Here is a 12500-nt window from a genome sequence, read left to right as displayed (position 1 = left end):
CCACATTTGAATTGGTTCTCTATTCAGTAGAATATCTGCCATATTTGGTTGCTTGAATTGGCTTGGAACCGATCAGGTTTCTGTAGTGTTCCTGTGCTGGTGAGGTTGTTGTTGGAGTTGGTCGTGAACATTGGTGCTGCTGAAGTTGTCATTACAGCTGTAGGCTGTGATGAATGGTGGGAAAGCACGACGGTCTGACCACCACAACCTGAAGCAGCAGGAAGAGAGGTGGGTGCCACAGAAGAGGCAGTGGTAGTGTCTGTGCTGGCAGAGGCAGAACTTCTGTCATGGCACTGGGGGCTGTTGGAAGTGAGGCACATGTTGCTGTTTCCACAAGAACCGCTTGTGTTGATCATGTTTGGGCAGCATGGCACACTGTTGGAAATGTTACTGTTACATGAAATTCCATTGCACCCTGATACATTGCACTGCACATTTGCAGGAATTACCTGATTGCATCCACTACCATTACAGTGGTAGGTGCAACCCATTGAGCTATTACAGAGTGCACTCGTACATGGTGTATTTGCACCTGAGCTATTGTTGTAATTTAGGCAGTTGTCATTGCAAGGACCTTGCATAGCACTAAGGCTGCAGTTGCTACTGTTGCAACTGCTGTTGTTGCAATGCAGGTTGTTACCAGCACTTAAGTTAGATGCTGCATTCTGATTATAATGAGAGCCAGGTGTTGTGGTGGGATTACCTCGAAGATGGGTACGCTTGTGACGGTGCAGCTTGTCTGTGCGTGCAAACCTTTTCCCGCAAAACTGACACACGAACGGTTTCTCACCAGAATGTGTTCGTCTATGACAGAGCAGGGTGTCACGTCGGGCGAATTTCTGAATGCACAAGTCACAGCTGAATGGCTTGTCACCGCTGTGAGTCCGCTGGTGGCAGTGGAGTGTGTCCCTGCGAGCAAACTTCTGCAGGCACACTTCACAAATGAACCTACGCTCACCGCTATGAGTTCGACGGTGGCACTGCAGCGTATCGCGTCGGGCAAAATGTAACGGACACGAATCGCAAGAGTATGGTCTCTCGCCAGTATGTGTCCGCTTATGACACTGCAGAGTGTCTTTACGTGCAAAGTGCTGCCCACACATGGTGCAACTGAAAGGTTTTTCAGTGCTTTTTGTCGATGACTTTTTTTTGGTCGATGTACTTTCTGGGTTAGTCATCTCCCCCGGATCTGTTTTCACTTGTACTCGGGTTGAATTGTTCCCCGAGTTTAATTTTTGGCAGTTATCCGGTGGAGTGCCATCAGATGGCAATACAGGCAAGGGGGGTAACTGTGAATAACAAGTTGGAACATCGGGTGATACTAGAGGGGAAGTAACCCCAGAGTACGGCTTCTGGGAAGCTGTTACTGATAAGTCTGCAGTTGGGCAAGGCATTTGCTGGGTGTCGGCTGCTAGCGAGTCCATATTCTTACTACCGAAATAATCTTTTAGTTTCTGTTGGGTTGAATTCTGATGTTGAAGTGTTCAATGATGCAGTAACAGATGAGAGAATGCAAGATCCCATTTTGAAATCACAGCAAAAACATCACCTGGTTGAGAATGTCCAGCAACCTTTGAAAAGACAAAAGAACAAAAAATTATGAAATGACTGGATAAATGCAATGAAAATAAATAAATAAAGATTACAGTTGAAATATGTGTGTGTTTACTTGTGTACATATTTAAATAGATCCTAATCTATGCTGACTGTACACTTCTTACAACTTAATTTTAAATTTAAAATCATGATGGTTTTGAGAATATACTCTTTTACTTGTTTCAGTCATTTAACTGCGGCCATGCTGGAGCACCGCCTTTAGTCAAGGAAATCGACCCCAGGACTTATTGTTTGTAAGCCTAGTACTTATTCTATTGGTCTCTTTTGCCAAACCGCTCAGTTATGGGGACGTAAACACACCAGCATCGGTTGTCAAGCGATGTTGGTGGTGGTGGGGGGGGGGACAAACACAGACACACACATACATATATATGATCGGCTTCTTTCTGTTTCTGTCTACCAAATCCACTCACAAAGCTTTGGTCGGCCAGAGGCTATAGTAGAAGACACTTGCCCCAGGTGCCACGCAGTGGGACTGAACCTTGAACCATGTGGTTGGTAAGCAAGCTACTTACCACACAGTCACTCCTGCACCTAATGAAATTAGGTTCAATGCTCTTTAGTGTTAGCATATGAAAACAAATCTTTAGTCCAAATAAAGTAAAAACACACAAACAAACAAAAGACAACAACAGAATATTATGTGCAGGAACATTTTCAAATACACAAAAGGAGTATGGTCCCTGCTACACCTACAATCCTAGTTCTGCTGTCCCCACTTATTTTTACACATCTTGTTCCATGAGGGGGCCATCTGAATATCTCATTACCTATTTATCACTTTGCAGTTCCTACTGATCATTCTCAACCTTTGTTCTAAATGCAAGTAGCTGTGTAGCTCCGTTATAAAAATTCAATAAGGGTTATTGTTTTAGAGTATTCATCATTTATAATTTTACTTCTGCTTCCTATGTTGGCATCGCCCAGATGGTATGACATGATTCAACGAGGGGAAGGATCATATCTCTGCTTTTACCAACCACTTAACAGAGTGGACTGGCTATTTTATTCATGTCAACAACACCAGTGAAGATACCTTGTAATTCACAAGACTAAAGAGCCTCCTTTAACTGAAAGGGAGAACGAGAGTGATAACTTTAGATGAGGTGTGAAGAGAAGTTAAAGTATGAATGAGGAACTAGGTTTATAGTTGTGAGAGTCATCTTTCATCATTTTAGTTTCAGTCACTGAACTGTCTTGAACAATTTAATCAAACAAATTCTTCTAGTCATTATAGTCCTATAGGCCGTCACAAAAAAGTTTAAAACTAGGTGTCAATAGGAACTTTTTTTTTATGCTGAATCTATTATGGAAACAGAAGAAATATCAGGCATAGAAGCTAAATGGAAAATTGAAAGGCTTGAAGGTAAACATAACAAAGATTAAAGTTTTAGTAAGTAGGAAAGAAGATTGGACCCTGGTTTCATCAGAAAAATGGCCTCAATTGATATGCAGGAAAGGAGTAGGTATAAACTCCAAATGCTGAACCCAATGTAAGCTATGGATACACAAGAGGTGTGGAACTACAGGCAGACTAACAGAGACACTAAGCTTTATAACAAATGCACTAGAGTAATACATACTGAAAGCACAACAGAAACAGATTCTTTTGAATAGCTAGAGGGAATACTGGAAGTAGTCAATAGCCTTTGTTACTTAAGAGGAATCATTAGAAGAGGAGTTATTTGCTCTGAAAGTATAGCAGCCAAAGTAAGAATGGATGGGGAAAAGTTCAGGGAGCTATTACTGTTGCAGACATAAAGGTCTTTTCCCTCAGAGTGAAGGGCAGATTGTATGACACTTGAGTTAGAACTAAATGATAACGAGATATAGGTGTGAATGCAGAGGGTATGCAAAGACTAGAAAGAAATGAAACTAGTAGGCTTTGATGGATATGCAATGTTGGTATGCAAGAACAGTAAAACTAAAAAAAAAAAAAAAAAAAAAACTAAGAGAAAAACTGGGTGTATGAAGAATAAGGTATAATGTGCAAGAGAGGAAGCTATGCTGGTGTGGACATGTGTAATGGATATGGACAAGTATAGCTGTAAATAGAAGTGTCAAGAACAGAGAGAGAGAGAAGAGAGAGATGGAAGACTAACTTGAAGTTGCTAAGTAGAGGAAATGACAAAGGATTATATTGATTGGCAATATATTTATAAAAATGAGAATGTGTGTGTGTGTGTGTGTGTGAATCCCTAAAACTCGAGAACTACACAACCAATTTCATTCAAATTTTACACATGCCTTACTTAGGGTCCCGGTTGTGTTTTAGTCAAAAAAAATTTTTTAACTTCTTGCATAGTTCGAGCCCACAGCAACATAATATCTCCTCCACTATTTAAGTATTACGTGTCAAAAGTGAAACAAAAACACTCATGTCAAATACTTTCACTTTAAAAATGAAACTATTCCACTAACTGAAACAATCACATTTCGATATTGTAATGAGAGATACTTTCACTTTAATGGTGTATATATATGTATATATATAGAGAGAAAGAGAGAGAGATGTATATGTATAGATATAGATCTATATGCATACATGTATATGTATACATATGTGTAGATGTATATATATATAGATGTACATGTAATATACATGCATACAGATATCTATACATATATACACCCATCACACACACACAAAAGTCATTTGTTTTCTTATCCAAAACTACGTCAAAAGTACTGAATGGATCTTTATGAAATTTAGAAATTATATCCTATGCATAACGGCCATAACCCGCATGAAAATTCATATATTTTTGATGTTGATGAAATTTTAACCATCCAGATTACACACAAATAAAGTAATGTTTCTAAAATTTCTTCTTCTTAGAAGTTACAAAAACCTATTCATGGGGACTTCACACCCACAATTTAGTCATTTTTCCTAAGCAAAGACGAATACAGTTGTACCATTGGAAGCTATAAGGTCACCTGACCATAACAGATGAGCATTATTTGTAATTCAACGGTACAACAGTGTAAGACTACCCTTTCAGATATACTTTCATTGTGATTTCTGCAAAGTGGTGCATAAATTGTCAAGTAAATGAGACGCATCTTTGCCTCCACTGATTCACTTGCAAAGTGTTGAGTAAAATTATTTCGTTGCAGACCTCCTTTGAGTCTTTTTATAATCACTGAGTCACACATAGTCCCCAGTTGGTAACATTGATTTCAAGACATTCCCAGATGAGTGACTGGTTGTTCTAAGACATTTATCGTTTATAAATTTTTTCTGCACAGTTACCTATCGGTATAGTGGTCATTTGCAAACTTCAGAGGCAACACTTTCATTTCCCTTTACTCCAAACGTCACACGTTGTTATTTCAATTGGGCCATGCCCTTCCAATTGCTATAGATCTGTAATGTATCTTACAGCTGTGCCTGTCACCTGTATGGTGAGTAGTAAGTATGTATGGTGAGAGTAAGTATGGGGAGTAGTAACGACTAGGCTAGGGTAGCTGACTGATTATCGTGATCATTCGTCTTTTGCTTTCCTGTAGCTTTGCTCTCTTTTACAAACCCAGTGAACATATATATATTTCCTATTTCAAAGAAATTCAAACAATACATATTACACACAAGTTAAAAACATTCCCAACAATTCAACTTCTCTGGTTGACATTAATACACCCACCCCCAATAGGGGCCTTAACTCCCACATTTTTCAACTCCATGAGCTCCATTTTTCAGGAGCAAAATCCTTTTAGGATCCATGTAGTGTCTTAGGCCAAAAATATTTTTAACTTCTTGCATAGTTTGAGCCCACAGCAATATCATATCTCCTCCACTATTTCAGTATTACATGTCAAAAGTGTAACAATGACACCACTCTACTGTAATGTCAGATACTTTCACTTTAACACTGAAACTATTCCACTATTTCAGTATTACCTATCAAAAGTGAAACAATAACATATGGCTACTGTAATTTCAAATACTTTCAATTTCATACTCAAACTATTAAAGTGAGACTATACTCTCACATATATACAGGCATACTATAAGACCCAAGTTAAAAACATTCCCAACAATTCAACTTCTCTGGTTGACATTAACACACCCACCCCCAATAGGGGCCCTCATTCCCAAACTTTAGAGCTCCATGAGCTCCATTTTTCAGGAGCAAAATCCTTTTTACAGGTTCTAGAAGACTGAAATTTTGGAATATGCTCATAAAGATCAATAGTATTGGATACATGTCTCATGATTAGAATTTTTTTAGGGTGTGTAAAGAGGGAAAGAACCCTCATGTGCAATTTTGATGAAATTCGAATCATATGTATTCCAGTTCCTTACAGAAAATATAACAGAAAAGTCTCATTCTTCAATTGCATGTGACACGGGCAACGCTGGGTATCTCTGCTAGTAGCAATAATACAAAATACCACATACAAGGGTGGGCTGAAAAGTTCATAGGCTGACTATGAAAGAGAGAGATGAAGGAGCGCTGTGAAATCTTGCTTGCATAAATTTCAACTATTCTTATAAATAACTGCATTGTTTCTTTCTAGGTAAACTGACATGTGACTCTTAAAAGAAGATTTCAAAATTAGTAGCAACCTCTCTTGAAAATGGACAAAATATGGCATCGTCATGTTATCAAGTACCTGCAGAAAAAGGGTTTAGCCTCCAAGAACATTCATGCTGACATGGTGGCTACATTAGGGGATGACACTCCAGTTTATAAACTGTGCAAGAGTGGGCAGATGAATTCAGGAGGGAAAGGAAGAATCTTGAAGACCCAAGGTCTGGACATCCTGCAACTGCAACCACTGAAGAAAACCTGGATTGTGTTCACCAGTGCTATTAGCATATCTTGTGAGAGAATTGAGACTATTCTGCACAATGAACTTGGCATAATGAAGGTTTCTACTCAGTGGGTGCCATGTCTTCTGACACTTGATCAAAAGTGCACCAGGCTGATCATATCATGGGAAAATCTGATATTGTTTGAGCTAAATTCAGTTGCTTTCCTTGAACATTTCCTAATCCAGGATGAGTGTTGGGTTTAGCACTTTGAACCAGAGATAAAGAGACAATTTATGCAGTGGAAACACCTCTCATGATATGCTCCATAGAAGGTCAAAGTTGTTTCATCGGCAGGGAAGGTGATGGCCTCAGTATTTTGGGATATACAAGGCACTGTGTTTATTGACTATTTCAAAAGGGCCATATGAGCAATGTAAAGTACTATGCCAATTTTCTAAAACAGTTACAAAAGAAGTTTTGTCCCATCAGGATAATGCTCCAGACATCAATGGTTTCAATGGCTGCTGTATGTGACTGTAGCTTTGAATTGGTTGATCAGTTTCCCTATTCTTCTGATTTGGCCCCATCTGACAATCATCTATTCCTCAAAATGAAAAATTACTTGGCTGGGAACCAGTATTGCAGTGATGATGATGTCATATCTGCTGTTGATAACTTATTTGACCAGCAGGATGAAAGCTCCTTCGCCAATGGGATCTAAGCACTATAACACCAATGGAAGAAGTGAACCACAAGGGGGGACTAAGTTGTAAAATAAACCTAATTTGGTGACGTTCCATGAGAGTATCTTGATCAGTCAACATACTTTTCAACTGACCCTCGTAAACCTTACTGAGGATACTCTTAGATTGAGGCATACTCAGCATACATACACCTCCCAAGATGAGGACAAAAAGAACTCTCTCAAAGTCTATTTAGAGTCTAACAATAACATTAAATGGACTACTATAGAATCAGCTCCAGCACATTCTATGGGTAGCAAGTGTCAACTCTACTTAGCAGAAAAATTTAACATCCTAACTTTACCATTCAGACTATTAAACTCTATCCCCACCAAAGGAAGTCCCTTCTAAAATTCTCCAAGTTGCCAACTGGTTAATTACCCAATATGCTCATAACCATCCCTGGATGGTTATGATGTGCCAGGACATACCCTCAAGGTACAAGGAGGTGAATGTAAATGAAATGGTACAAAAGATTGGACATGGTGGGTGAGCAAGGAGTTCAAAAGAGTGCAAAGGGAGAGTGGGAGTGAGGGGAGAAAGGAAATCAATGAATGGGGAATATTGGCATATAGAGGAGCAGTAGGATAACAATAATACAGTTGGCGGAAGGCGGACAGGAGAGAGCAATGGCATAGTGTTGTTGGACTGCAGGAACAGAGGAGAGAGAGAGAGATACAAGCATAGTGCATGATGAAATGTAGTTTGGTTCATTGGGATTGTGTGTGTGTGTGTGTGTGTATGTACGTGGGGTTAATGTAATGTCTGGGTGGAGAACACATAATACACAGTGCTTCCAGAATTCAGTTTTGCTGAGGTGAGTGGATCTTCTCAAGAACTTTATAACACCAAGCACCTTAGTTCATTGCCATCTCTTCTGTGAAGCTCAACATCTTGAAATCAGCCCTCACTACTTCATCCCATGTCTTCCTGGATCTCCCTCTTCTGCAGGTTCCATCCACTTTGAGCAATTGGTACTTCTTTATACAGCTGTCCTAATTCATATGCATCACATAACCGAACCATCAAAGTCTTCTCTCTACCATGCTTATGCCTAATGTTTCTCTTAACACATTTGCACTCTGATGTAGTACATCCATTAGAGCATACAAGCTTCATTCCTCTCCAGTCTTTGCATGCCCTCTGCATTCAAGGCACATATCTCACTACAATGGAGCACAGCTGTTGGTACACAAGCATCATACAATCTGGCTTTCACTCTGAGAGAGAGGCCTTTTGTTGCCAACAGAGGTAATAGCTCTCTGAATTTTCTTCATCCTATTTTTATTCTAGCAACTATACTTTCATAACATCTCTCCCACTTAATTTGGTTACCTAGGTAACAGAAATTGTCTATAACCCCTACGAAGCCTCCTAGGCATTTCAGAAAATCTAATTTCAATGTGTCCGTAGTGTTTATTGTTCCTATGCATCTATACAAAACTACTTTCTTTGTAAACCTGCCTGTGATACACTGCACCCCTTGTATGTTCACAGATTGCACTTGGTGCATTAAATGGAATTCCTTCCAACACTTTTTCTACAAATTGGGCAGATTCCTTTATTTGAAGGAAAGAAAGTCTTAACTGCTTTCTTGCTAACTACAACTTTGGTCTTTGCTAGATTAACTTTACAACCCTTTGATTCCAGGTTTTACCTCCATGTCAGGAATCTCATTTTCAATTCTGCTACAGATTCCGCTATAAGAGCAAGGTCAACAGCATATAGTAGTTCCCAAAAGCAACCACTCCTAAATCCCTGTTATGTCCAGGAGGATTACAACGAATAAGAGGGGACTAAGTCCTGGTGAACTAGTTAGTGCTGCACTAAATTCGTTGTTGTACTCATGGTTGGCTGTCACCTTACTGACAAGACACCTATACACACACACACATAAACATATACGAGAGGGTGTTGAAAAGTTTCTAGCATTGGGTAAACCAAAATACAGATTGTAATTTTATCCAACATATTTCCCTCTTATTGTAGTGGTCCTTCCATTTTCATAATATCAGTAAAAGAACTTGGAAGGTTGGACCCCACAACCAGGCCTTTCACGATACCTTTAAAGCCAGGAACTTTTCAGCAGCCCCTTGTATATAGACATATACAGATATACATACATAAGCATACACACACACACACGTATATATATATATATATATATATATATATATATATATATATATATATATATATATATATATGTGCACCCTAACAGCAGAAGAAACCAGTGGAAGAGGTAGATCCAAGAAGACCTGGGATGAGGTGGTGAAGCATGACCTTCGAATGTTGGGCCTCACAGAGGCAATGACAAGTGACTCAGCTAACCAAGTGAGATCGTATCTGCGGCAGATGCCAGTGTCACATAACTGGCTCGTTTAAAAGTACCCATCAATCATTGGGCAATATGCTGTGGTTGAGAAGACCTGTTGAGTCAAGTGAAATCGTTGTTGTGGTTGATGCCAGTGCCACCTGATGGGCTCCCATGCTGGTGGCACGTAAAAAGCACCATTTGAGTGTGGTCGTTGTCAGTGCTGCTGCCTAACTGGCCCTCATGCCACTGGCATGTAAAAAGCACCCACTACACTCTCAGAGTAGTTGGTGTTAGGAAGGGCATCCAGCAGTAGAAACCTTGCCAGAACAGATTGGAGCCTGGCGCAGCCTCCTGGTTTGCCAGTCCTCAGTCAAACTGTCCAATCCATGCCAGCATGGAAAGCAGATGTTAAAAGATGATGATGATATATATACATACAAGCACACACACACACATATCTTTACTCTCTTTAACTGGTTCCAGTTTGAGCTATATCTGCACCATCTGAAACCTTCCCTGATATTTAGTGAATGAAAGAGCTGCTCCCCTCATCTGTGTTTCCTGTTGTGACATAAGCTCATCCAGAATCCTTGACAGGAGGAGATCCAGTTTTGTTTTGAAGACATATCTGCACCATGTGGGTCTCTCAGTCCTTGAAAAGCTGTGGGTCCTTGAAACCCAAACTGTAGCAATATTGATCCTACATCTTGGTGGCAATGTGGGGATCTTTGGCACGATGCAGTGGCACCCCATTCTGCTGTTTGCATAACTTTCAATGCCAAAGTTTGGTACAAGTCCTTGAAGGATTGATTTTTCAGGTGTATATCATTGCATATCTTTCTCTCCTACAACGTCATGATTCTCTCTCACACACTGTCTCGCAGCATGGAATACCTCAAGACTTTGGTCCTCACGGTGCAGAACATTGGCAAATTTTTTCTTATCTGCTTCTCCACTGGCTAAATAAACCCGTCTCCTAGCTTCCCTTTTTGCAGTCTGTAACGATTCCCTGCTACCACCGTTCTTCCAGTCCTTCCAAGCCTGTTTCTTTTCCCTAATGGCCCTATCAACAACACTGTTCCACCACCACGTTACCTTGGGTCAGGGACTTTGCACCATCGACAGATCTGGTCAGTGGCCCTCAGCAGATTGTCCCGTGGAAACCTCCAGTTGTCTTCCATGTCATGTGATGCTATAGCCCCGTCTATTTCATCAAAAGCTTTGAGTAATATGTCTCAAAATCTCTGTCCATTCGCAGGATCTTTAAGCTTCCAGACCCTTCTCCATGCTGGTCGTCTTCTGGGCATCCATTTAGCCCTGATCCTGAAGTCGTTAACTACTAATCTATGTTGTGGGGTACATTCTTCAACTGGGAAGGTTTTGGTATTTATAAGTAGCCATCTTTCCCTTTTCCTGGTGAAGATGCAGTCAATCTGACTAGTGTGTCTGCCAGATCGGTAGGTGACTAGGTGACTGGCAGGTTTCCTGAAGTTAGTATTGCAAACCATATCATTTGTATCGCAGAACTCCAGCAGCCTGGTTCCCTCCTCATTGCCGGAACCAAAACCATAACCTCCATGTATGCCATGGAAGCTCCCTGCATGTTGTCCAACATGTCCATTGAAATCACCAGCCACAAAGAGAAGGTCCCTGTCATTCGTTGATGAGGTAGTCAGCAAGAGGGCGTCATAAAATCAGTCTTTCTGTCCATCAGGTAGCCCTGGTTGAGGGGCATAAGCCGAGATAATGGTTGCTAACCCATTATGTAGCACTAATCTAATCTTAAGTATTCTATCGCAGATTCTGACTACCTCGATTACCTTATCAACCCATTTCTCTGCAAGAAATATACCCACGCCCCTGACCCCGTCAGTGTTCCCTGCCCAGAAGATCTTGTATCTATGTTCTTTGCCTGTGAGGAACCTAGCAGAGCCTTCTCTCCACCTTACTTCTTGGATGCAGCACAAATCTACACATCTCTGTTCAAGCACCTCAACAATCTCACCAGACCTACCTTTCAGTATGCCCACGTTGAATGTGCCAACCCCGAGGGTGTGTGTCCGTGTGACCCCGGGATGCCAAAAGCTCTCATTTGGCAGAATTCATAACCAAACAGCCTTCAACCTGCATACACTACACCATCATTTTTATGCGCTATATGATCACAACCTTACATAGGAGATAGATCCTAAGTGGCAGGTGGGGATGGCATTAAGCCTTTAGAAGTGTTAATGAGAGACAACGAAGGCTGTCAGAGGATAGGGACTTGCGGTACTAGTGGTGGGGGCTGGAGGGCGGTTGAACAGCAAAATAGCATTACTGGTGTTAGGAATGACATATTTATAGTAGATAGAATTTAGAACTCTTAGAATCTTTGGTCAGCCAATCTGTGACAAAAAAATTAGAGAAATGAATAATTGACAATGTGATAAAAGTAAATAGATGCATGAATAAGTGACGATAAGGGTATTCGTGTGAAATTACGTTTGTTTTTAAGACAGAAGATGAAAACTATGTTTACAGAACTAAGAGGGGATTATGATCTGCACTGAAATAGAGGTGGTAGATGCACTGAGTTGAAAAAACACACACAAGATTCCTTATCTGAACAACATCTTCTGGGTTTGTATTCTTTTGGTGGGGGTTATTGAAATGTAGTAGGAATCCAAGAGAGCAGGTTTATATAGAGTGGGATGGTGGAGGAGGAGGTAAGTGATTGGAGAAGCAAGTAGTTATCGAAATGGAGAGAGAGACAATGCCGGTGCTAGGGTAGAGCACAAGGCGGAGAGAGATAATTCTTTGGGGATTTTTGCGAAACAATTTTAATGAAACAGCAAATTAATAGTAGATAGAGTCCCTGACCACCACTTAATAACTAGTGTTGGTGTGTTTATGTCCCCCCATAACTTAGTAGTTTGGCAAAAGTACTGATAAAATAAGTACCAGGTTTAAAAAAATATTAAGGACTGGAGTTGATTCCTTTGACTAATAATTCTTCAAGGAGGTATACCAGCAAGCTGCAGTCTAATGACTGAATCAAGTAAAAGATAAATGATATAGA

General features: G+C 40.4%; 1 protein-coding gene across 1 annotated transcript in view; it reads right to left on the bottom strand.

Moving 5' to 3' along the window:
• Positions 1–12500, bottom strand: part of LOC106874053 (uncharacterized) — a 15390-nt gene that overhangs the window by 112 nt on the left and 2778 nt on the right. The window contains exon 2 of the mRNA XM_014921621.3: positions 1–1571. This exon is cut by the window's left edge and continues 112 nt beyond it. Coding sequence (XP_014777107.2) covers positions 24–1424 — 1401 coding nt within the window. The 5' untranslated portion in view covers positions 1425–1571 and the 3' untranslated portion in view covers positions 1–23. The remainder of the gene's footprint in view (positions 1572–12500) is intronic.

This window comes from Octopus bimaculoides, chromosome 14, assembly GCF_046866305.1.
Source record: "Octopus bimaculoides isolate indiv1 chromosome 14, ASM4686630v1, whole genome shotgun sequence".
NCBI lineage: Eukaryota > Metazoa > Mollusca > Cephalopoda > Octopoda > Octopodidae > Octopus > Octopus bimaculoides.
The sequence above is the reverse complement of the archived record's forward strand: the minus strand, read 5'-3'. Positions and strand labels throughout refer to the sequence as shown.